The 24,856-nt window shown below is 40.7% G+C and overlaps 3 protein-coding genes and 1 long non-coding RNA gene across 5 annotated transcripts; 1 reads left to right on the top strand and 3 right to left on the bottom strand.

Annotated features, from left to right (window-relative positions):
• Positions 1–724: 724 nt before the first annotated feature.
• Positions 725–8,154, bottom strand: LOC135607409 (heat shock 70 kDa protein 14-like). Of its 2 annotated transcripts, none has more exons than XM_065099217.1 (10): positions 7,968–8,154; positions 6,522–7,737; positions 4,772–4,999; positions 4,586–4,681; positions 4,267–4,491; positions 2,548–2,739; positions 2,322–2,468; positions 2,087–2,236; positions 1,586–1,716; positions 725–1,186 (listed from the first exon to the last, which is right to left on the bottom strand). In XM_065099217.1, exons 2-10 carry the CDS (start codon positions 7,689–7,691, stop codon positions 1,156–1,158), a joined length of 2,370 nt encoding a protein of 789 aa, XP_064955289.1. In that variant the 5' UTR covers positions 7,692–7,737; positions 7,968–8,154; the 3' UTR covers positions 725–1,155. The 2 variants fall into 2 exon arrangements, with proteins under 2 accessions (XP_064955289.1, XP_064955281.1); XM_065099209.1 differs by having other exon boundaries at positions 725–1,172; positions 7,968–8,153.
• Positions 8,155–13,255: 5,101 nt separating this feature from the next.
• Positions 13,256–15,825, bottom strand: LOC135607405 (uncharacterized). Its single transcript, XR_010485173.1, has 3 exons — positions 15,695–15,825; positions 15,448–15,591; positions 13,256–15,363 (listed from the first exon to the last, which is right to left on the bottom strand). It is a non-coding gene; the product is annotated as an uncharacterized LOC135607405 (long non-coding RNA).
• Positions 13,941–17,747, top strand: LOC135607398 (LRR receptor-like serine/threonine-protein kinase RGI5). Its single transcript, XM_065099189.1, has 2 exons — positions 13,941–16,794; positions 17,181–17,747. The coding sequence occupies exons 1-2, from the start codon at positions 13,941–13,943 to the stop codon at positions 17,561–17,563; spliced, it is 3,237 nt and encodes a 1,078-aa protein (XP_064955261.1). The 3' UTR covers positions 17,564–17,747.
• A 2,489-nt stretch (positions 17,748–20,236) lies between these two features.
• Positions 20,237–24,357, bottom strand: LOC135607404 (probable LRR receptor-like serine/threonine-protein kinase At1g14390). Its single transcript, XM_065099195.1, has 7 exons — positions 22,697–24,357; positions 22,414–22,547; positions 21,646–21,889; positions 21,359–21,567; positions 21,233–21,285; positions 20,873–20,993; positions 20,237–20,559 (listed from the first exon to the last, which is right to left on the bottom strand). Exons 1-7 carry the CDS (start codon positions 23,925–23,927, stop codon positions 20,326–20,328), a joined length of 2,226 nt encoding a protein of 741 aa, XP_064955267.1. The 5' UTR covers positions 23,928–24,357; the 3' UTR covers positions 20,237–20,325.
• Between the last annotated feature and the right edge of the window lie 499 nt (positions 24,358–24,856).

Raw genomic sequence — 24,856 nt, 5'->3', positions numbered from 1 at the left:
ATCGTGGTATCTAGTTGACTTTTACCACCACTGGTCGATTTTTTTGTATGATCTTTGGATTATCTGATCTCTGTTGTTCTATTTGATTACAAGAATATGTATTGTCTATTTAACTTGGAAAATATAGACTTCGCTGATAGAGTAGTATGGCAACTCTCTATGTTAGTTTTTGCCTCTAGAGGCCTCCACCATGAGCATGTCATCGAATGGGCTGAAAAGCCTGCTCAACTTGACACTTTTGTATGTTTCAATTCTGTAATTGAGTAGTTAATAATTTTCCCTAAAAAAAAATACTCCGGAACTTTGCTGATCAGTTCTGTGGCACTCCTTTTCTTGACCAAATTGTTTATAGAATAACATAATCGTATTTGTGGTTCTGGGCTTATTATATGGCCACGGAGATGTTGCATGTGGTTTCCTCGTATATTTTGACCTTTTAAGACTTCAAAGAAAGGTTTGACGATTTGATGAACATATCACTTCATCTTATTTTTGTACTTTTCTAAGATAAAAAATGGTCTTTTAGGGCTATGTGAAGAAACAGCTTCTTATTTTAATTTGAGGTCATGATCAGTCTCTATATGTAAAACACAGTAGCCATCCAAAGTTCACACAGGTCATTGGATGAGTTCCTGTCTATGAAGGATAAGAGACTCGACGAGGTACCTCCCCTTCAAATCAATAGTAAGGCCGGCCTGTGTCTACTCATATATCGGCAGGGTAATAAGCACAATAGAAGCAATAACTTAACCGTGTAGTCAATTGACAAAATTGGCATATTGCAACTGGAGAAACCAATCCACCAGCATAAGACCCAAAGGACCCACTCAGAATCTGTAGATCTCTTTCCACTCATTTTCGCATGACTAAATTTTGCTACAATAATGTGTAGATGACCACCATACATATCATCTCATATGGCTCCAACCCAAACAATTAGTAGTCTGGAACTGCTTCTAAATACTCTTTATGCCGCAGATTCAGCCTCTGATTTGTCAGTGTCCATTGAATCAGGAGCTGTTGTTGGCGGCACCTAACTGCTACCGTCAGCAGTGCGATTTCCCATATGCTGCTGCTCACCGGTTTGGGGTTGAGCTGCTGGCATCTCAGTTAGAGGGAGTTGTGGCTTGGCTGGAGGTGGCTTTGGCTTTGTCATTATTGGCTTGCAAAACCTGTACGGATATATCTATGGTCATTAATTTCAGAGAGATATATCACAGTCTAGGTAAGCTGTGTAAGTTGCTCAGATTAAAATATATATTTTAGATATAGCCAACAGAAATAGGAATCTAAAATTGATTGAGCATCTCTTCATACACCAAGATATAGGACTGCTATTAACATTTTTATCGATTAGTGACAAGCCTATATACAATTGAAGAGAACTAGCAAAAGTATGATAGAACATCATGCATGCGGAAAACCTATCCTTAAACCCAAGGCAGATCTCATTTAAACTGTCTACAAATAAACTTTAATTGCCTAGCATCACAATTCATAGCCTTGGCATGAAAAAAATAATAATAATAATCCAAGGTAAATATCTTTCACTTCATAAAAGGTGAAACAAACTGATGTACTTTACCTGTCTAATGTTTCAGCTTTTCTCTTCAGATCTGCAGAAAGAAGAACCTGAGTGGCAGATTTGGGTAAAGCATCCTGCAGCTTCTGCTTCTCCCTTAGCCATGCTTCTACTCCACCACACTCATTAATCACCTATTTAACAATCAACAAACCAGGTATGTTACAACAGAATCTCTATTAATTATCATCAATAACACTAGCTATTGTAATCTAATTCCCTGTGCTGGATCAAGATCAACACTTGCAATAAGTATTAATCTGACCACAATAGTGCACAAATGAAAACGATCATTGTCCCTGGTCATTAAATGAGAACATGTGAAATCTATAATTTTAACTACAGATCTCAGGTTTTTTCATATACGATAACAATCTAGCTCTAGGCATCTTCCTATCTACAGCTAAGAGCAAGAAATTTCAAGGTCCTTGACAAAAAGAATACCATCATAACCAAAATAAAAAGCTAGTTGGGTGAAAAGAAGATATACTCTTGTACATTTACCTTCTGCTTTTCAGTTATATTAATGTGATCAAATCTAGGATCACTGGACAATGCTGCTTCTCTGAAACTATTAATGCAATAAACAAGTTGATCAATAGCAGGACCTCTCTCTGCCCACTCCCTGTAACGCTCTTCAATCGGATCACCTGTCTGAAACAAGACAAGGCATTATCAGAAGCATCAAACAGCTGCCATTTTCTTAAGTTGCATGCTACGTCCCAATGCAACCATATACCTTTTTGAGCTCCTCAAGCTTAGCAACATAAACACCCTTTGTTTCATCCTCTCCATCTTCATACAACCAATCCTCAACTTCCTGTAGCTTTGCAATAAACTCTTCCTTCTCTGTTGATGTTACAAAGTCCTGATATTTGTCATGCAGCTGCATATCAAGAATTTAGGATCAGTTCAAATTAAAAAGGCCGAATCCACATTGGAAAGATGAAAAAGAAATACCATACCTTGTTTCGCATGTCATACACATATGCCTCCACAGTGTTTTTCCTGTCCTTAGTTTCTTCCATCACCTTGTCTTGGAGAGCCATCTCAAACTCTTTCTCAACTGCTTTTTGCAATTCTTCAGCTAACATCCCACCATAAACCAATTCAGTTATGGGAACGTTGGTTTTCTTGACCTTTCTAGGAACTTCCACCTGCACAACACATAATCTTCAGCTCAAATCACAACACCAAGTCAAAAGGCTAGAAATGGTCCCATGATATGTGCATCTCAAACCATCGGTGGCATGAAATGGTTCCATGATACATGGTGGTAGTAAAAGAATGAGAATTTATATATTACAGAGTTAATTTAAGGAACAAACATAGCTACAACTAACATACAAAAAGATCCAAAGAGAGAATACTATAGATGTAAAGGTCACCCCAATAAAGTACCAAAAGCTGAAGCTCAACCACTGAGTAATCAGCAACTGTTTGTAATTGACAATCTTATTATTATTATTTTTTAATTCTTATAACAAGTGATTTATTCAAGAATTGTATAATTAAGAGCAACAACAATTAATTCCAATGGTTAACAATTAAAAATTTATAATTAGTTGAAAAGCAAAAGGTGCCATGATCAACAAAGAAAGAAAAAAGAAGTGAACTTCAACAATTACAAATGCTTTTATCTATGAAGAAGACAATATACACATCTTATGCTCGGACTTCATTCAATAATAATGTTGCTAATTAGCCAAAGCACAACAAAGACAGTCATCTATGGCCCATAACAGGATCATTTTATTTTCTTAATTCAAGATTATTTTTGGCCTCGCTGTATATTATCAAAAACGTGATATAGGTGATCCTATTGAAAGGTACCTTAAAAAGAAAACAATAAATGCTAATGCCAGTTTAGTTTCTAAGAAAATCTTGTGGAAGAATATATGGAATTCTACTCACCAACCTCAACAATTCTCCACAGTTATGGTGGTCCACTCAAGCATAGTCTAGTTAATCCACAAACAACAAATCAACACATGGAAGAAAAAACCCAAATTAACCTTTATATATCATGTCCATATTTACAGTTCTGGAACTACAACTGTTCTCACCAAAATTGTGTACCCAAGTCTACAACAAATGCTGTGCACCTTTTTTATGATGACTTTCTACCGTTCCTAGAGCAAACAAAAGGTAATCCTCTCTTGCTTGTTGAACAACTTGAAATTGATGCTGACTGATCTGGAATTTGTAAAACTATAATTATCTGTCATTCTAGTGACCTCAATTTCTTTTTTTCTTAGAATTTAGCAACTTCCAGGATTTTCAGTAGAACTCGTTCTGTGCTCAAGCATCCACTTGAAGTGAACTTTTTACTCTTTTCAAGTGTCACAGATTTTAGAGTTTCCATGAGAATTCATTGACACATTATTCTCTGTTCTCTCATTAATTGTTGCTTGGTGTTTTCTCTGTCAATGACAAAAAATTGTCCATTGTCATTCCTTTCCAATCTTATATTGACCTTCAAACTAATAGTATGATAAAAGTGCAAAATAAATTCTCTCTCAGCTTAGTAAACGATGTCTTGCTATATGATGTTAATGCAAAAGATCCACAGAAAAAAAAAGTGCAAAATTTTCTTTTCATCTTTTTGTATAATTTTTTTTGAAGCTTTTAAAGACCCATAAATAACCAATGGTAACAAGACGAGCAAGCTAAGATATACAAACCTTGGTATCTGTCTCCATCCTCACAGCGTTTTCCTCGATCTCTGATGTCCCATTCTCAATCCCACCACTAGAATTACCAACCGAACCTTTAGCTTCCTGCATGTTTACATCATTTTCAATTTTGGAGGAATCATTTGTTGCTTCATCCATGTCCATATTTGTAGCCTCCATTGTTAGCTCTGTAGCGCTTGACACTGGAACATCAACTTCTTCTTCTTCCAACATCTGCAAAGAACAGGGCACATTTATTTATTTAGAAAAAGCCCGAAGTTCACGACTGACTGTCAGCAAGAACAGCAACTTCTTTCTCATGACTTACAGTGGCTGATTCAACAGAAACAATTCCATGAAGATTCATCCGAACTTTTACTTTCAACTTCACAATCCCACCTTTGCCAGATTGGAAAGGACCAATCTGTCCAACAAGATTCATGATTGTAAACAAACACAAAGAAAAGGAAAAAAAGGAATATTTCAGTGGGATATATAGGTAGATGAGAGTTACCGCATATGTGCTAATCTTTGATGGAACTTGCAAATCACCACCATCAGTGTAAATGATATCGACTGTAAAAGTATTAGATCTATAAAACGTAAGAGCTTTGACACTAGGGATTGGATTTCCCTTGGGAAACACGACTGAACTCTGTTGACTTTCTGATTCTCCATTCTGGGAATCAGGGGTAGATCCTTTCCATGACAATGCTATTGACAAGGGGAAACTCTCATGAACCTTTAAACATAGAAATAACACATGTCAAAGACAAGAAGCCGTATGTTCAAGCATATTCACAAGCACCGGTATACAGAAACATATACAAAAAAAGCTGACACACACACACCTCAGAAAAAAGATTCGCACAGATAAATAAAAGAATTGCTGAAACAACCACCAGCAGAAAGATAATAACATTGGTTACATGAAGACAAAAAGTATGACAACCAGCAGGCATTTAAACCACATTAGTTGATACTTGGACAATGATAATAAATCAAATCAGTAAGCATTTACTCAAATGTATTTGTATCCCACGTACTATTCATAAAGAACCAACTATTTTTCACATTCCATTTTCTTCCCCATCTAATAATTTGCTTATGATAACTAACTGAAGAATACAAGAGGGTGAACCTTAATACCACAATAAGGTGGTCCCTTTTCTACTTGGGTGGCTTGGGCATGAGTCAGGCAAACAGCCTCTTTGCTTTCAGGTTAATTTTGCAGTCTCCCATACACCACACTGATGGGTGCTTTGTGCACCGGACCACCCTTTTCTTTTTGAGACTTTGTGGAACACAAATGCAATCAAACACAAAATTAAATAGAACCAAAGCCCTCATAGCTGTACAAAGTTGGACAAAACCACACAGATCACTTCAAATTTAGACAAGATACACAACAAATATTGCATAACAGCTTTGTTGAGAGTGCAATGTACCACAGCCATCACACACGAGAAGTTGTTAATTAGATGGCAATGCACCTGAGTAATTGTTAATTAAATGAAATATTAAACAAGTAATATGAGTTGATAATCAGACAGTTAAAGTGACAGAGTTGACCAATCCTGTAACGAGATTATTGCTTATAATATTCTTTCTAATCAATCATCTTCATGGACAATTTCCCATCAAAGGCACCAGTTTTTTGTTTATTCCTACTTATGTCCCCTTGTTGATTTATTATCACTTAAGAGTCCTTTAAACACATTTCATTGCGCAAGGTGTGCAACACAAGACAAAAGATGTCTAAGGGATACTTGAGCCAGTGAAGACAAAAAAAAGGAGCCCTAAGGTGTGCAACATATTATCACTTAAGACTTCTTTTTTTCAAGAAAAGAAGTTAAAAACCTCGACTTTAAAACCAACAGATAACAATTTAACTAAAAGTTAAGAAATTAAGCCATCTTACAATGAAACAACAAATAGGGTGCAAGCAAGCAAGGACAGTTTATATATTGTTTCATATCCAAAATAACATTAAATGCAAGAGCTTCATACACCTCAGTAGAAAGCGACTACAGACCTACAAGAACAATCATATGTACCCAAAAAGTAACAGTTAACAGATATCTCAAGAGAAACAATCAAATGTTTAAATCAGCAAATTGGTTGTGCAACCAAAAGTTCAAAAGAACTTAAGAGTTACTAAACAATTCCGAATCTAAATCTTTTATCAAGTGAATTAATAATTATAGCCTAAATATAACAGATTTGGTCGTAACTTCGATCAAGTGAAGTGAAGAAATAGATACCTGAAATTCCCGGACTTTAAATGTTGGACTGAGGATGGCACATTGTAGTGAACAGCCTCGAGCAACACACTCACTTGCATTCATTGTCCGTCTAGGCTCTTTCCTGAAAAACTCAGTCAAGATTCTAATAATAGCTGGAACTCGGGAACCTGACCCAACAACCTCAACCGAGTGAATATTCTCCACACTCAACCCTGCTTCCACAAGTGCCTTCTCCAATGGCCGTTTAACTCGTTCCAATATTGGGGCGCTGATCTGCTCAAATTCTTCCCTTTTGATAAACCCTCTCACATCCTTCTCATCCATCAAACACTCAATGTTCAGTGGTGCGTCTGGGTTTGCACTGAGAACCTTTTTCAGCTTTTCACACGCTGCCCAAAGCCTGAGGCAAGCTCGTACATTCTGATACACATCGATCTTGTATTCATCCTTGAATTTGGCAGCAAAGTGCTTGAAAAGCATTTCATCAAAATCTCTCCCTCCAAGGGACCGATCATAAGAATGTGCCAAAATCTTCAGCTGCCCCTTCTTAAACCCAGCAACGCAGACCTGCATGCTTGCATGACCCACATCAACAAAAGCCACATTCAGCTGATCATTCTCTGGGAAGTCCGTCTTATAGATACCATAAGCCAATGCAGTGGCAGTGGTCTCATGGAACAACTGGAGAGGATGCAATCCAGCAATGGTGGCAGCATCCAGCACTGCCCTTCTCTGGATATCAGTAAAGTACACTGGAATTCCTATGCAGCAATCCACAACAGCCGCATGCATATTCTTCTCGGCAATCCCCTTCAGGTCGGAAAGAACCATCGCAAGAATTTGGGTTGGAGTAAAGGTCCTCTGCTCACCAAGATAGTTGACATGGATTAGCGGGAACCCATCTGGCCCTTCGGTCACCTTGAATGGAAGGGATTGGATATCCCTCTGGAGCTCGGGATCGGAAAATTTCCTGCCGACGAGGCGCTTTATCTGTGAAACTGTGTTCTTGGGGTTCATCATGGAGGACGCCGCTCCAGCAGTTCCGATGAACCGCTGCTTCTCTCCAAAGCAGACCACGGCAGGAGTCTCACGCTTCGATTCGTCATTGAGCACCACGTCGATGCCGCGTTGGCGGGCAACAGCAACAATGCAGCTCTCATTTCCAACGTCAAATCCAACAACACTCATCTTCTATAGAATCACCTCCTAAATTCCGGTGTTGGAAGTGGGAGCTCTGCACATCATGAGAACAAACGATCTCATAGAAGAACATCACCAATCTTTTTTAGTTCAGTTTATGGAGTAACAACCGAAAGCATGATGAATGATCGAAAACGGATAAGATGAATTCACGACGCAAAGATCGGATTCAAGGGTTGACAGATCAATCGGACAACACCGAAACTTAGGGCTTTGGACGGGGAAATTAGCCAATGGATCAAACGAAGGCGACCGAGATCGTACCGTGAAGGGGCCGCGAAGCTCCGACTCGATCTCTCTCCCTCTCTCGATCGAGGCCCCTTTCTTCTCTTCGAGGCTTTCGCACCTGCGACCGAGACGAAGGGTCAGCGGTGGTCTTAGTCCAGCGGCGTCGTCGCCTCGTCTGTTTTCTAGAACCATCGAATCCCGTAGTGTCGCGCGGCATCGGAGAAGACCAACGGACGCTTCGCCTTCTGGCGTGCATCAAGTCCTCTCTTCTCCGTCGGATCACCAACGCACGGTCAAGATGAATTAGTCGGCTGCCTTTGCTTGACCGATCGCCGGTCCTCCAGCGTCAACCGTTTCGTTACATTCGCGCACCCGCTCAACTACCCGCCCCGTTACTGAACGAATAGAGGTCCACAGCGGGACCCGCTTCGACCTGACTGCGATGTCCTATCAAAAGGCAGGTAGCCGAGACCGGCGCCTTATAAATGATGGAAGGCATGTTCGGTGTGTGGATAAGGCATCTCTCCGATATAAAAAATTTTCGTTGGATTAAACGTGTGATGGGTTGATGACACGTTATTCCTTATGATTAATTACATAGAAATTAAAATCTTTATACTTTTAAAAATAAAATATTTAATCTCATTTCTCCTTGTATCATCAATTCTACTGACGAAAATACCATAAATACTATCACATGCAAAAAATAATACTAAAATCAAATTAAAAAATAATTTTACAATACTATTTTCATTTATATTAATTTTTTTTAATTTCTATGAAAACAACAGTTAAAAAATTAACAATTCTATAATAGTTGGATGATAAGACAATATCACAAGAGAGATTTTTTCTATGGAATACTTCAGTTTATAATAAAATCTCGGAAAACAACGAGAAAAAAGATAAAAGAATTGAATAGCACTATCTCATTTCATTACCCAATAAAATCATTTTTTTTCTCCTGATTTTTTTGAACGATAAGAATAGCACTATAGATTTACTTTTTAAATTTTATTTTAATATTTTTTATAAACAATAGCACATACGCTATTTTAATCAGCAGAATTGACGACACGAAAAAAAAGGATTAAATGTTTCGGTAAGTATAAAAAATTTAATATACTTTTTAAAAATATATAGATCGAAATACTAAGTATAATTAATTAAAATAAATAATATATATTTAAGCCCAGTATTACTCTAATTTGAATCCAGAGTTACGGTGCCTCGGGTGAGTTGGGGTGCAATCGTCTTCCTCAGTTATCTCATTTCTTCTGTTTCTTATCTCGAATGTACATAATAAAGCTTTGTTTGTGCCATCTTACAGACTGGAAGATGGTTGGGAACTTCCTGCTTTGTCAGAGAGCTAGCTGATTAGACGCTGCAATAGATCAGAAATCTAAAAGAGAAATCGATCAGCCATAAAATAAGGGTAAATTAACGTTCATGATTGGATTACTTGCATCTCCACATCCATGGAGTCTGTTGAGTTGAATTAGAGATCACTGCCTGAAGCAGAAAGATCCAATCTCACCCTACCATCTCCTCTCCATCGTCAGAATGGAGTGCTTCGTGTCTAGAGAATTAGCCACAATAGCTGAGGCGCATTTGTATGTGGTGAACGAGATAAATGACTTGATACAATACAGCAGTCGAATGGATACAAGTGGACGAGCTTTGTGCAGACGCCATTAATGTTCCTTCTCCTTGTCGATGGATACAACCAACACTGTAGGTTGCATTGTGGTGTCCGAAGGTTATGTAGAAGAGGTTTTAATTAAAGATTTCATGTTTACAACTAAACACAAAAGACAAAGCTGGACTGGTCAAATTAACTTGGTCCTCTGCGTGCATCTCAGATTCGTGTTCTTCCTAAGAAGATGCTTACTGGGGGTGGACTGGGAAAGCAAATTGGCTACTTTCTGGGTGCCGTTTCCATCACGGCCCATCATGCCACCGCTGACTTTGACTCTAATTCGCATTTTGATGCGTATGGTATCGAATTAGTAATCGTTGTTCATGACATTTTAATGTGTATTTGATGTAAAATATAGTTTGGTAAAATTATATTTTAAAAGTCTATTGAATATTATGTGATAAGTTTACCCTTTTAATTTTTTTAGTATTTATTCAAAACTATATATATATATATATATATATGTTTTATTAAATTAATAAGTAAATAATAAATGAATGTATGTACTATTATAAAAAAAAAAATTTGTATGGCCCAAATATATAATAAATAAATCTTACAGAGGGGAGCTGATCTTATAGATGAAACAAGAACTGGAGACTGTAATATTATAATCTAAATGTACTACATAAAATATAGAGTAGGATTTGATTGATATATGAGTCACACTATACAACCTCAAAGAGCATAGTCTTAATGATATTTAGGGCCTTAGCCCAAGTGGATCAGGACACATGATCAAGCAGGCCTTGCATGATTTATGGTATGAGCAATTAGAAACCTGATATGTGACTCTTTATTGCTAAATCCGACTACTGAGGGAGTAAAATGGCAAACCATTCTCTTCCTTGTTCCTAGGTAATATAGTCACAGAGCTGTCAATTAATTAACAGAATTAACTCCTGGTACCATTTCCTCCTGACCCTATACTAGTAAAAACATAGGAAGGATGGATGCATCTGTTACAACACTTGCCTAGGGTTCTGCTCATGAAACTGTGAATTTGATGCATAGACTTCAGCACAAAAGGATGACTTGGTTGGAGGATTTGAAATCAGATGTGACAGCAGCACAGAGGACTATGGTAGCCACCTACCCATTAGGGTTTGGGGCTCCATGACTCAAGTGACATGATAAGGGAGGTTTAGTTAAAGCAACCTTGCACTAGGAGCCAAGAAAATAATGAATGGACAGACACCAAGCAGTAAAGTCTCCACTGTTGGCAAGGCTATGAGTTCACTTGATAGTAGGGTTTGATTCTTGTTCTGCTCCCTTTGATGCTTCAGTACAATTAGTTTATAGCGGGATTAGTACAAATGCCTCTGGTTTCCAATGGTTTAAGCTTTGTTGGTTTTGTAGGTAGATAGATAGCTCCTTGGAAGTAGGGAACTCTAGGGAGGCTAAATGGACTTATTTGGTTATTTTGGGTTTAGAATTTTATTATGGGATAATTTATAATTAAGTGCAGCACTCTGTGTTGCTCTCTCTCTCTCTCTCTCTCTCTCTCTCTCTCTATCTTTTAATCCATCAGCAAGTGTTGTTATGTCCTGCAATTGTTGCTTGGCTTCTTCCTATGAGCATATTATAAGACAATTTGAATTGGCCTCTCCTCCTACAAATGCCCATAGTGAAGTGGTGCTATAGAGGTCACCATAGGTTGGTGTACATGTACTAAGACTCTACTTGTAGACCAAATATCACAATGTGTACAAATGTATAATCCTAGTGATGTTATAGCATATGGAAGATAACCAGTATTTTTAATTATAAAAAAATAAATCTTTTGGTGCATTCATTTACTAGATAATTAATTATCATTACACAACATCTTAGTTCATTCCCTGCTTCAAGTAGCAATTCCAGGAAAATTGTATACTCTTATGAACAAAAAGTCACAAGAAGAACACACAAAACTTTGAAATTAGTAATTGATACCTAAACAACAACAAAAAGGATTACTAGTCTTAAGAATCACTCAATGAAACATTTTATTGCTGATCTAAGTCATGAATTGTGTGCAGATGCCAACACTGTCAACCATGGTCTTAATGGAGGTAAACTTTATGCACAAGCAAGGAGGAGAACCAAACAAAGTCAAATAGTACTAAACATTATGGGAGAATGAACCCTAATATATATATCCTAATGCTGGCTCCTACCATTTGGAATTTTTAACCAAAATCTGGTTTGCAAGGTGAAAGTAAAACCTGGGCCTAAACATGCAATGAATCACACCCAATGTGATCAAATATGTTTCCAAATCAACCTTCTTTCCAAGATGTGTGCAGTACTCCTACCCTTTTTCTTTTATCTCAGAACCTGTTTGTTGATGAGTCCAATTCCCAAAAGGAACCCACTATTCCCACCTTGGAAAACCCAACCCCTCCAAATTTCTTAAACTAACCACAAGACAGCTTGCTATGATTCTGACCTCTTTTACCAGCCCTTTTTACCCCATGAACAATCTTTCTTTAACCTAAGAAATGAAACAATTCGAGGGACTCTGAATAAAGATTAGTGCCATTTCAGCATCCCAAAACCTTGAAGTGGGGGTTTGCTCCCCTCCACTCCAAGGGGTGGTGTGAGTCCTTTTACTTTATCACACCTCCCTAAGCTTTGCCTTGCTCCTATTATCATCAAATCTGCCCTTCCCAAGGCAAGGAGGGTGGCCTCAGCATGGTCAGAATCTGACCCATATGGCCAGGACCAACACATGCAAAGGAGAGGAAGAAGACTTGAATGACCTTGTGTTAGGGTTTTGATTTGTGAAAATGGTGGTAGTTTGGTCATTTGGAACGGAGTTGTTTGGGGATTTGGGTTTTGGGATTAGGGATTTGGATAAGAGGTCTCATTGGCTATACATGGTTATGTTCTTGGATGTAGCAATCCCAATCAATAGGTGGGCTTGCTTGGTTAAGCCCACTTCACAAAGCCCATCAGAAGGGTCTGTTGTAGCCTAGATTTATGCCTCCACTATATATTTTTATACACTTTAAGAGAAAAATAATAAGTAAACAGGATTTTCCTGGTCATGATATTTAATTAAATTTGTTTTTCTTCTGTCTGTTCCAGACATTTTAACATTCATTGACATTGTTTCTCCTATAAAAATCACTAACTGACATTATATAGTGGTTCTACCTATTTTTCCTATTATTGCAGCAATGACTTCCTACTTCCTTAGTTTTAGTCTTTCTTTTAGCTTGAGCAAATCACAAGGATATGTCTGCTCAAAAAACTAAAACCCACTTGGACTTAATGATCAAAGCGTGTGCCAATATGGAGATTATCAGCATCCACTGCTTGGTTACCCTAAAGAACCCCAACACCAACAAATAGTACTAATGCTACTAGCCTAATGGGACAGCAATGTTAGGGCATCCCCTTTCACCTCAACCCTAATAGTGCCCTCCCCCATGGAGCAAGGGACAAATAAAGCGGCTTGGGTTCACGTGGAGGGGGACAATGATCATATTTGGTCCAAGTCAGATTTTTCCCAGACAAATCAGAAGATATTCGCATTACTTCCTGAATCATCCTTATCCAACCCTAAACACTGCACTCTCAACACTACCTTCACCCATTAAAGATGCTTAGAGTGGCGTATATATATACACCACACAAATGAAAGATGAGTTGGTGTCTCCGGTATTTTAGTCTAAAGAGTTTTGGAAATCAGTAGTACCAGTAGTAGAAGAAGAGCAGCAGCAGGCACTTCGGTGGAGTTGAAGCAAGCTTCAGTTCTCTTCTACACCTCTCTCACATGGACTACAGTTCTGTTCCTCACCCTTAATCCAAGTGAGTAGATCTTGGATCTCTTCTTATCCAGACATTTGAGATTCTGTGTTTAGAACAATCATTCAGTTCTTCATTCCTGTAGCTCTACCGGCTTCAGCATCATCTTCCATTGAAGAACCTTGTGCATACTTGGAGTGAGGCACAACAGTCATTCAAGTAGTCTTGCCTGCTGCAAGTGTAGCACCCTGACCACTCTTGTTCAAGTCCTGAAAACCACCTTCACTTCCAGTAATGCTATTTGGCCTTCTGTGAACGTGTTCTGAAGACTTTGCAACTATTGCTTCCATCCAAAGCATTCTGACTTCTTGCCTCATCCCACTTGGTTGTGGTCGAGAAACTATAGTCCTCCTGCTCCCTTGTATGCATTGCTTCCATTCCCACCATTCTTCACTGAACTCGAGCAGGCACTTCAGATAAGCTGCAAATGGTGTCCATTGCTGAACTTTAGACCTCCATCACTGTCAGAGAAGAGGTTGAGACAAGCACAAAAGAGCTGAAGGAACACACTCCAGATGAGGAAGGTCAATACCATTTCCATTACCTCACTCTTCTTCTCATTCTTGTCAATGGCCATTCTCAGTTCCATTAGCCCCATAACCTCTCTTTCCCCTGATGGCAAGGCTCTCCTGTCCTTGTTAGCTACAACCTCCACCAGCTCCTCCCCTGGTCTCCTGCTCTCATGGGATCCCTCTCACCCCACCCCCTGCTCTTGGCAAGGGGTCACCTGCTCCCCTCAGGGCAGGGTCATCTCTCTCTCCCTCCCAAACACCTTCCTCAACCTCACCTCCATTCCACCTGAGCTCTCCTCCCTTACCTCCCTCCAACTCCTCAACCTCTCCTCGGCCAACATTTCCGGCAGCATCCCCCCGTCGCTCGGCGCCCTTGCCTCACTCCGCCTTCTCGATCTCTCCTCCAATTCCTTATCAGGCCCTATACCGCCGCAGCTTGGAGCAATGTCCTCTCTCCAGTTCCTGCTCCTTAACTCGAACCGCCTGTCTGGCCTTATTCCTGCAACTCTTGCCAACCTCACCTCTCTCCAGGTCCTCTGCCTCCAAGACAACCTCCTTAATGGCTCCATCCCCTCCCAGCTTGGTTCTTTGTTTTCTCTCCAACAGTTCCGCATCGGAGGCAATCCCTACCTCACCGGCCAGCTCCCTCCACAACTCGGCCTGATGACCAACCTCACCACCTTCGGTGCCGCCGCCACTGGCCTCTCCGGCACAATCCCATCGGAGTTTGGCAACTTGGTGAATCTCCAGACACTGGCTCTCTACGACACCGACATCTCTGGTTCAGTGCCGCCTGAGTTAGGCTCATGCTCGGAGTTGAGAAACCTTTACTTGCATATGAACAAGATCGCCGGTTTGATCCCACCAGAATTGGGCAGGCTGCAGAAGCTCACAAGCCTGCTCTTGTGGGGGAACCTACTCACAGGAACGGTCCCGGGTGAGCTTGCCAACTGCTCGGCATTGGTGGTTCTTGACCTCTCTGCTAACAAGCTCTCCGGGGAGATCCCCCGCGAGCTAGGGAGGTTGGCAGTCTTGGAACAACTCCGTCTTTCTGATAACATGCTCACAGGCCCCATCCCAGAGGAAGTGAGCAACTGCAGCAGCTTGACTACACTTCAGCTTGATAAAAATGCATTGTCTGGGTCTCTTCCTTGGCAGATTGGGGATTTGAAGTCCCTACAGAGTCTCTTCTTGTGGGGCAACTCGTTGACAGGAGCCATTCCACAATCCTTCGGCAACTGTACAGAGCTCTATGCACTCGACCTGTCGAAGAATAGGCTGACAGGGGCTATCCCAGAGAAGATTTTTGGCCTGAACAAGCTCAGCAAGCTGCTTCTGCTGGGGAATTCTTTGACAGGAAGGTTGCCACCAAGTGTTGCAAACTGTCAATCTTTAGTTAGATTGAGGCTTGGAGAGAACCAGCTTTCTGGTGAAATCCCAAAGGAGATCGGTAAGCTGCAAAATCTTGTGTTTCTGGATCTTTATACTAATCATTTCTCTGGGAAATTACCTTCCGAGATTGCGAACATCACGGTCTTGGAGCTTCTGGACGTCCATAATAATCACATCACCGGAGAAATCCCTCCTCAATTAGGAGAGCTGATGAACTTAGAACAGCTCGACCTTAGTGAGAACAGCTTCACTGGAGAAATTCCTGCAAGTTTCGGTAATTTCAGCTACTTGAATAAGCTCATCCTGAACAATAATCTGCTAACTGGGTTATTACCAACATCTATAAAGAACCTGCAGAAGCTGACCTTGCTCGATATGAGTGGTAATAGCCTCTCAGGTCCTATTCCTCCCGAGATCGGTTCCTTGACAAGCCTGACGATCAGTTTGGACTTGAGCTCCAACAAGTTGGTCGGAGAACTTCCACAGGAGATGTCTGGTCTGACGCAGTTAGAATCATTGGATCTTTCGAGCAACATGCTCGGTGGAGGGATCGAAGTCTTGGGCCTGCTCACAAGTCTCACTTCTCTCAACATCTCAGTCAATAATTTCTCTGGACCAATTCCTGTCATTCCATTCTTTCGAACTCTATCCTCCAACTCCTACTTTCAGAACCCGGATCTCTGTCAGTCTTTTGATGGCTACACATGTTCATCCGACCTTATACGTAGAACCGCTATTCGATCGATCAAAACTGTGGCTTTGGTTTGTGTCATTTTAGGCTCTGTCACTCTCTTGTTTGTGGCATTATGGATTCTTGTCAACAGGAACAGAAAGCTTGCGGCAGAAAAAGCACTGACCATATCATCCTCCATATCTGATGAGTTCTCATACCCATGGACCTTCGTCCCATTCCAGAAGCTAAACTTTACAGTAGATAACATTCTTCAGTGCCTGAAGGATGAGAATGTAATTGGAAAAGGTTGCTCTGGGATCGTTTACAAGGCTGAGATGCCCAATGGGGAGCTCATTGCCGTGAAGAAGCTTTGGAAAACAAAGAAGGAAGAGGAACTGATCGACACATTTGAGTCCGAGATTCAGATTCTTGGGCATATCAGGCATCGCAACATTGTGAAGCTACTGGGTTATTGTTCCAATAAGTGTGTCAAGCTCCTTCTCTACAATTATATCTCGAATGGAAATCTGCAACAGCTTTTGCAAGAGAATAGGAATTTGGATTGGGAGACAAGGTATAGAATTGCACTTGGATCGGCACAAGGTTTAGCATATCTCCACCACGACTGCATCCCAGCCATCCTTCACAGGGATGTCAAGTGTAACAATATACTGTTGGATTCAAAATTTGAAGCATATTTGGCTGATTTTGGTTTGGCAAAGCTGATGAGTTCACCGAACTTCCACCATGCCATGTCCAGGATAGCAGGTTCATATGGATACATAGCTCCAGGTAAAGCTCTCATCGATAAGATGCCAGTTCTTTGAAATTTTGCTTCAGTATGTTTTCCAATTAAGATGTTCCCTTTAATGTTGTTTATGGTGAGTTTTCGTTCTTTGCATAAATGAGAACATCTTAAGTCAATTGTCATGTTGTTCTTACTGCTATTGAGTTCAAATTCTCTCGTGTTGATCTTACAAGTTTCAAGACTAAGAGAGTTTCATTATCCTTAATACTCAAAAAAGTTATTATTTACCCATAGCTCTGACATAACTTTAACGAGGCTTCTGTTGACAAATCCTTCTGAACACTATCTATACTTGCTACTACTCATACTTCTTGTCTTAAATCAAGTCCTAGGAGTAGATATATTGATGATTTGCCGATCATTGTGACAGAGTATGGCTACACAACAAATATAACAGAGAAGAGCGATGTATACAGTTTCGGTGTGGTCCTCCTAGAGATTCTAAGCGGGCGAAGCGCCATCGAGCCAATGGTTGGCGACGGTCTTCACATAGTGGAATGGGTGAAGAAGAAAATGGCAAGCTTTGAACCCGCAATCAATATTTTGGACCCAAAGCTACAAGGAATGCCCAACCAGATGGTCCAGGAGATGCTACAGACACTGGGAATAGCCATGTTCTGCGTGAACTCATCCCCATTGGAGCGTCCAACCATGAAAGAGGTGGTAGCATTCCTGATGGAAGTGAAGAGCCCACCAGAAGAATGGGGAAAGACTGCACAACAGCCTCTTATAAAGCCTGTGAATCATGGATGACGAATGTACTTCTTTCCATATTCTCCTCTGATTTTTATTTTGTTCCCCCACTCTTTTCATTTATCTTCTGAGAGAAAGCTTAATGATTTCTTCATGTTCACCAAAAATTGGCAAGTTCTATTGTCTGATGTTAGCTTGCCATTGTTGTACAGTTTGCACTGGAACTTAATTTAGTCCTTACAGATATCACAGTTCCTACGGATTTTTCAGTCTTTCTCTTGCTAAGCCACCAAAAGTTGCCTAGGAGCTCCTAAAGACAAGTGAGAGTTGTCCGTTCGATGATGTTTGAGTTGGAGAAATGTCCTGAGAAGAAATCTAGTTCTACATGAATCAAAAGCTTTGCCTCCTCAGCTTTCTTGTGCCACAAAAGTGTCTTTTGATCTCATTACCACAAAAGAAAACATCAAATCATCCATAAATAATCGACAGAGTATTGATCAGATCATGTCTTGGATACTCGAGAAGTTTGAATGGGGACTGAAATCTATGGCCTGACAAAATGGACTATCTAATCAGCATACAGAATGAATACACTATTAGACAGCAACAGGCAAGCAGATCTGACTGTAGACGACACAAACGCCTTCACCATCTATACTCCATAAGGTCAAACTGTATGCTTCCACCCCAAGGAAACCAGTGGGAGAACCAAAGAGTTGAAATAAGACAAGCGAGCCTGGTCCTCCTATATGAGGTCCTTATGCGTCGGAAAAGAGAGGAAGGGTAAGGCCATGCCCTTTGGTTGGTTGATATGTTTCCTTGGCACCTTCCACGGCGCTTTTCACGGACATGGCGAACACTTGGGGATGTCTGCTGACATCGAGACAGCAAGTTTCGCGTTGCCGCCAAGATGTTCCAACCTGCATGTGCACGATGGAAATTGATAGGAATGGACAAAAGAATCACATGCGTTGCCAAGTTTGGAGGTACTCATGGCCGCATGTCGACATGAAACTGTTTGATCTAACCGAGTTTCCTTGCTATTCTAGCATGTCAATCGTATCATCTACACTAAGGTTAAGCTTGCAACGTAATGTTGATCGCTCCTATATGGGTTTTGATCTGTTTCTTTACAGCAACAACGAGAAGAAGCTTATGCGCGGGAAGTGTTCGACGTTTCGTCCGAAACAAGAGCGCAGTTTCTCCGAACAATGAAGCAAAGATCACAGCTTTAAAGCACACAAAAAAAAAGAAGTTTCGAGTCGAATCGTAGAATCACAACGTGGAGGAGACCTACCTCGAGAAGTGACCATCTAATCGATGGAGTTCAGCCTCGTAGATCGCTTCACAGACGGCCCAAACCTCGCAGATCGCTCCCTCGTAGAAACAGATCTCCTCCTCCCACTCTTAGCCATTTCGATCACCACCAAAACCTCGGTGAATTTGAGATAGACGTCATCCACGGCTCCTTGCAGTTGTTGAAGTGATCCGCTATTTGGGCCTGATGGGCTGATCCATCCATTTTCTGATCAAAATATTTAAATTAAATTTAATAATAATATATTCATCGAGTCTCTATAAATTAATTTTAATCTTACTTATTTATGATATGAGACTAATTGAGATATTATATTCATAAAAGATACTAATTGAAATAATAATAATAATAATAATAATAATAATAATAATAAATAATACTGAAGAAAATAAAAGAACTTTAAACAAAATTAACAAGAATCAAATCAAGACAAATTTGAAACAAAAAAGGAAAAGGGAAAAACAGATCATTAAATCATTCATAAGTTTGTAATTATTCATTTAATGGTGAAAGCGATCATTAAATCACCATCTCCTTTATTCTTTCTCAAATGCAGATCATAAATAATGGGAGCAATTGCAACCTTACTACTGCTACCGCTGTGTGCGTTCGCGCTCATGGCCTGCGCCTCCCATGGCCAGCGGTGGTATCTTTTCATGGCGGCAGGTTATCGTTTGACTTCATGGCGGAAGATGGTGATTCTCTTTCTCACAATATCTTCTTGTTTGACTTCGTTTCTAATCTTCATTATGAACTCATATCCCAAAACCAAGTTCGCTTTCGTGAACTTGTAGAGCACCAAATCATCTAAAAATAATTGGAGTCATACTTCGATCCAAATGCAAAACCTCAATGGTGACTAAATAAGTAGAATTTCGTTACTGATTACAAAGAATTGACAGGGGAAATATGTTTGATCGCTGAAACTTACAATGTACTTGCCGCTGGTGTTGTTCAACCCCATTCTGCCTCATCATCATCTGAGGAGAAATCTCAGGGTTTGTGAACCACACAACACATGACCATCTTGGAGTATGTATGTAGATGCTCAAGCATTGCAATCCACTCCCTCGTATCTGCTACATACACTTAATATCTAGGATTAGTAATATATCAACCAATCTAACTCAAATTTATCATATTCATTTTCTTTATAGTTTAATCCTAATCGAAATATTTTCATTATTGAGCTGCCTTTTTTTTCATAATTTTTTTCCGACTCGGTATACTATATGTTATATCAAGATCATGTGCACTATAAGCTAACAACAAGACTCCAAACATTAAAGATTTGAAGTATGGATTTTAGTAAAGCCTATATTTCATTTAAACATTTGATCACAATCTGTACCCAATCAACTATAATGGCTTTCATGAGTTGTGCATGCAAATCTACAAAGATCTTTTTCACTGCCTGGTTGAAAGTTTCTTTTTTCTTTCAAACAACAGAAGAACCACAGTAGTATCAACAATGTAACAGATATAACAAAGTGAATCACAAGAACTAGACTTGGATGCTTAGGCTTTCGCTGCTGGCCCAGCCATCCTGGATTTGAGCCGAGTATTGTAGATTCCAGAGGACATCATCAATCGAAGGGCGCTGGTTTGGATCTCCTGATACACAGTTGAGGGATATCTCAACTGCCGTTCTTAAGGAGTCGACAGCAAAGGTGCCTCGAATGGTCGGGTCAGCAATGCCTCTCAGGTCTGGAGGGCTATCTGTTAAGCTCTTCTGCAGCTGAAGCGAACAATGAACGATTTGAATTCCACTAATCATATGTTGAAGCTTCATGAGTAATTAAACTTTGACAAGGAGTAGGAACTTTTTCTGTGTGTAATATGTGCCAATTCAGAAGATTGACAAATTTAACTTCTACATTAGCAATTATGCAAGTTTTTCCTTCCCGTTGCTCAGAGTCAGAACAGGTAAAATAGGGCAATTCTGAAGTGCTAATTGATATGGGAAGAACTAGTTTTCACAAAATAGTGTGATCAAAAGTAAAAAGTGATTGCTGATGCCAAATTCTGTGGACCGAGTGAAGTCCATGTACCTGAGATCTAAGAAAATCCACCCCGCTTTTGGATCCAGCAGGTTTTCCTGTGATAATTTCCAAAAGAATGAGCCCGAGCTGGTAGATGTCGTCTTTTTCACCATGCTGCAGACCGTAGATGCTGCAAGCTCAAGAAAGACAACTTGGTTTCAGCAAGGATGAATTCCCATCTGTTTTGTATTTTGTGTTATATTTGCATCCAAATGCTCAAAAAAAAGAAAAACAATCTCAAGATGTGTCAGACTTTGTAAATTGTATCTCACAATATGTCAAATCTAGGACCACATCATCCATAATGGGATTCTTCCAATTTTATTGATTACATTGTCCACTTCTAAAGATAAGATAATGACAAGTTACCTGCCAGGATCTCTATCCTCCACTGCAATGAAGGGACTCTCATAACCACCAATCTGAAAGATACAAAAAAGAGAGTCAAAGGTCAAACTAGGACTACCTCAGCCATCATAATTTTACTTGCCCTACCTTGTTGTTTTTGTTCTTTGGCAGCACAGGAAGGTTGTAATTGCTTATTTTTGCTGTGAGAGTTTTATCCAGCAATACATTCTCTATGTTGAGATCATTTCCGACAATACCAGGGACTGTCACAGAATGCAAGAATTGGATTCCCCGTGCAACCCCAGTAACAGCTGCTAATCTTTGTGGCCACTTCAGCATCTCACGCTTCCTCCACTCTGCACAAGCAAGAACCAATATGAACTACTCGAATGATAGCATATAAGAAGCAGTACAATTCTTGCTATTCTCATTACCGGTAAGATGACTCCTCAGAGTTCCATTAGTGATGTATTCAGAAACAAGAAATACGATGGTCGTAATGTTGACACCATCCTGGCTGCTATCAATGCAATGGCCAAGAATGCTGGCCAGATGATGGTGTCTGAACTTTGAGATGAGATCCAGATACTGAGGCAGGTTTTGAGGCAAAAACCTTGGATTCAATTTCAATCGTCTCACTGTAACCATGGAGCCATCCTGGAGCCAGCCTTTGTAAAACTGAACAGTAGCAACACAATCACAAGTCGGCAAGCCCAAAAGAAAATTCTGTACTTCAACAGAGCTTTTATTTCTCTACACTAAATGACAAGGCAACAACAAACATTCAGAAGTTCTTTAAATGAACTGCAGAAGACACAAGTCATCCTTATAGCTTTTTAATTTATAAACTAATACATGTAATTTTCTTTGCCAAAATATCTTAATATATGGCACACACATGTTCTTGGTCTTGTTTAGTTAATGATTTAAGAACTTGCAGCCTTTATGTCTTAAAACTCACCTGCCGTTATAATGAACTAGTATGTGGTAGAATAAGGTTGGTCAAAATCCAAATATATTATTATGCTTATGGGATCTTCCAATTTCTACAGATCAATAACTTGGATGACAGGAAAAATTCAAAGTAAAAAAAGGCAACTAAAACAGTGTTTTTTTTTTTTTGATCCCAGTTAAACATGCTGTGAATTCAACATCAGTGCAAGAGATAAAGAGATCATCTTTGATCTACTACTACTTTGTACCTGTCCCCGTGCGCTGTCCTCAATCAAGTTTGATGGATTGAAGCTATTAGTCGCTTGCTGAAGCTCCTCCATACTGAAAACTCGATATGGTATTAGCCCAAGAGTTCCTATCCTCACTGCCTCAGACATATGCCCTTTACCAAGGATTCCCATTTGATCCAGCAAGTATGAGATCACATAACAGTAAAATAATAAGTAATCCAGAAGAAAAACTTTTGTGATGATAATATATAGATTGTTTCTAGAATATATGCATTATAAGTTTGACGATTAATTTCCTTACTTGCATCAGCTGGAGTTTTTGTCGTCTCTTGAGGCAAAGATTTTGCGGCCTCTGGTTTGTACAAGACAATGGCTTTGGACTCCACTGTTCTTGAACTCCTGAAGACAAGGAAGACGAGTAACCCCAGCAATGCTGCACCGACGACGACACCCCCGGCAATTCCCAATATTGCACCTACATTGCTCTTAGATCCACTGATCTTGTTCGCCGGAGGCAAGATCGCCGCGAATGCTGCGCCGTTGCAGTAAGCATTCGGATGCTGGAACCTCATACCCCCTACATCCAAGCAGTTCCCTGAGCTCAACACCATTCTATTGGAAGAGTTCGATCGCATGCACAAAGGCAGGCCTCCCACCAACAGATTGTTTGTGACATCAACGAATCCGAGCACACTGCCGCATGAAACATTCGACGGAATTTGCCCGGTCAGCGTGTTGTCAGACAAATCCAGGTGGTGGATTGACGGCAGGGAAAACAGCAATGGCGGAATCCAACCGGAGAGTCGATTGGAAGACAAATCCAGCTTCTGAAGCTGATGAAAGGCCGTGAGATTTGCCGGGATCTTTCCGTGATACCTGTTGTTTCTGAGGACAAGACTAACGATGCCAGTACTCAGGGATGGGAACTCGGGGCCGAGGCGATTCCCACCGACATCCAGTTCGACGAGAGCAGCCAAGGGTTTGAGATCAGGAAGCGACCCATTGAACGAGTTCCCGCTCAAGACGAGATTTTGGAGGCTCGACATCGTCGAGATCTCCATCGGAATGGCTCCGGTGAAGTAGTTGGAGCTCAAGTTGAGAACTTTGAGCGAGGGGAAGCGGTCCACCTTCGCCGGGAGCGGCCCCCACAGGCCGAGGGCAACAAGCGAGAGGGTAGTCAGGCTGGGGAGCCGCGACATGGTGGTGAAGAGGGAGTCGGAGGAGAAAACCGGGGACAGGGCGTTGGGGGCGCCGGGCGAGGCAGGGCGGTCGCCGACGATGACGAGCTCGACGATGCGGCCGCCGGAGCAGGTGACGGTGAGGGAAGGGGAGGGCGGCAGGGAGCAGAAGTCGGTGGCGCGGGACCAGCCAGCGAGGGCCGGCGGGTTCTCGAGTAGGCGCTGCAGGCGGAGCAGCGTCTTGGACTGGGAATTGGGCAGCTGTTGGGCATCCGAGGCAAGGAAGAGGAAGAGTAGGGGGAGGAGGAGAAGCGCGGCGGAGGAGGTAAGCTTCGAAAGCGATAAAAATCCCATTTTTATGAGGATTTGGAACGCAAAAGCAGGTTTTTTATCGGCGCTTATTCTTCAGCGTCCGACGCAATGAGAGCTCTTCATGCACTATCCCCTTCTCCCTCAAGAAGAAAGAGAAAGAAGCGGAAAGCTTATCTTCTTGCACAGATGTGATCCGAAGTGAGCTCGAGCGAGGGAGTCAGAGAAACGAATTGCTGAGAGTTGATCGATCTCATGGTGGAATGGGATAAAGCGAAAGATCCCACAGTGCGGGTTGACGGCGTAGCAGAGGCGAGTGATGATTTGGGAGCGAGGACACAATGAGAAGTGGAAAGAGACGAAGAAGATCGATGACGGTGCGTAGGACTACGCGTTTGGGTGTTTGTGTCTACTTTACAGCTTGCTGCTGCCGTTGCATCATCTCGTCCGCGACTCACCACCGACTCCTCCAAGCAGAGCTGAAGCCATGGATTTTGTTCTCTCTAATTTTCTCTCTATGGAAGAATTATATGACAAAACCAAAAATATTAAAAGGCAAATTTTACGTACAATGATTCAGATAAATTGGCAAGTTTAATATGCATCGTCCCAAAGCAGCAATGTCCGAATATTGTATCTGCAACAAAAAATGTATCTATAAAAATCATCACTCGCAACAATTAGTATTCTTAGAGTGGATAAAAGCAATTTGTCAAAGTTATTGCTTTGATAATTAGTATTCTTATTTATCTTTTATTTAACTTTGCAGTTTAGGCTCTAATCATTTGAGCTAAACATAGCTCAAAATGTTAGTATAATAATAGCAGTCATTCATCACTAGTGGAAATTAGAAGAGTCAATTACGAATTCAATGTTCCCCCATGGCAATATCTCTGAGAGAGAGAGAGAGAGTCAAAGTTGAGTCTTGGAATAGTATTGACAACCTACTATATATTTCCCACCCTGACCCAAGT

The sequence above is a fragment of the Musa acuminata genome, chromosome BXJ1-2 (genome assembly GCF_036884655.1).
Source record: "Musa acuminata AAA Group cultivar baxijiao chromosome BXJ1-2, Cavendish_Baxijiao_AAA, whole genome shotgun sequence".
NCBI lineage: Eukaryota > Viridiplantae > Streptophyta > Magnoliopsida > Zingiberales > Musaceae > Musa > Musa acuminata.
The sequence above is the reverse complement of the archived record's forward strand: the minus strand, read 5'-3'. Positions and strand labels throughout refer to the sequence as shown.

What these genes read in the sequence shown, in the direction of transcription:
- LOC135607409 (XM_065099209.1), bottom strand. Translation starts at nt 7,691, where the DNA reads ATGAGTGTTGTTGGATTTGACGTTGGAAATGAGAGCTGCATTGTTGCT. An exon ending in TTTCTGTTGAATCAGCCACT is followed by an intron (nt 4,492 to 4,585) that starts GTAAGTCATGAG and finishes TGTTCTTTGCAG; the next exon opens with ATGTTGGAAGAAGAAGAAGT. An exon ending in GGATGGAGACAGATACCAAG is followed by an intron (nt 2,740 to 4,266) that starts GTTTGTATATCT and finishes TGTGTTGTGCAG; the next exon opens with GTGGAAGTTCCTAGAAAGGT.
- LOC135607404 (XM_065099195.1), bottom strand. Translation starts at nt 23,927, where the DNA reads ATGGGATTTTTATCGCTTTCGAAGCTTACCTCCTCCGCCGCGCTTCTC. An exon ending in AAAAACTCCAGCTGATGCAA is followed by an intron (nt 22,548 to 22,696) that starts GTAAGGAAATTA and finishes TCCTTGGTAAAG; the next exon opens with GGCATATGTCTGAGGCAGTG. An exon ending in AGGACAGCGCACGGGGACAG is followed by an intron (nt 21,890 to 22,413) that starts GTACAAAGTAGT and finishes GCTACTGTTCAG; the next exon opens with TTTTACAAAGGCTGGCTCCA.
- LOC135607398 (XM_065099189.1), top strand. Translation starts at nt 13,941, where the DNA reads ATGAGGAAGGTCAATACCATTTCCATTACCTCACTCTTCTTCTCATTC. An exon ending in ATATGGATACATAGCTCCAG is followed by an intron (nt 16,795 to 17,180) that starts GTAAAGCTCTCA and finishes TCATTGTGACAG; the next exon opens with AGTATGGCTACACAACAAAT.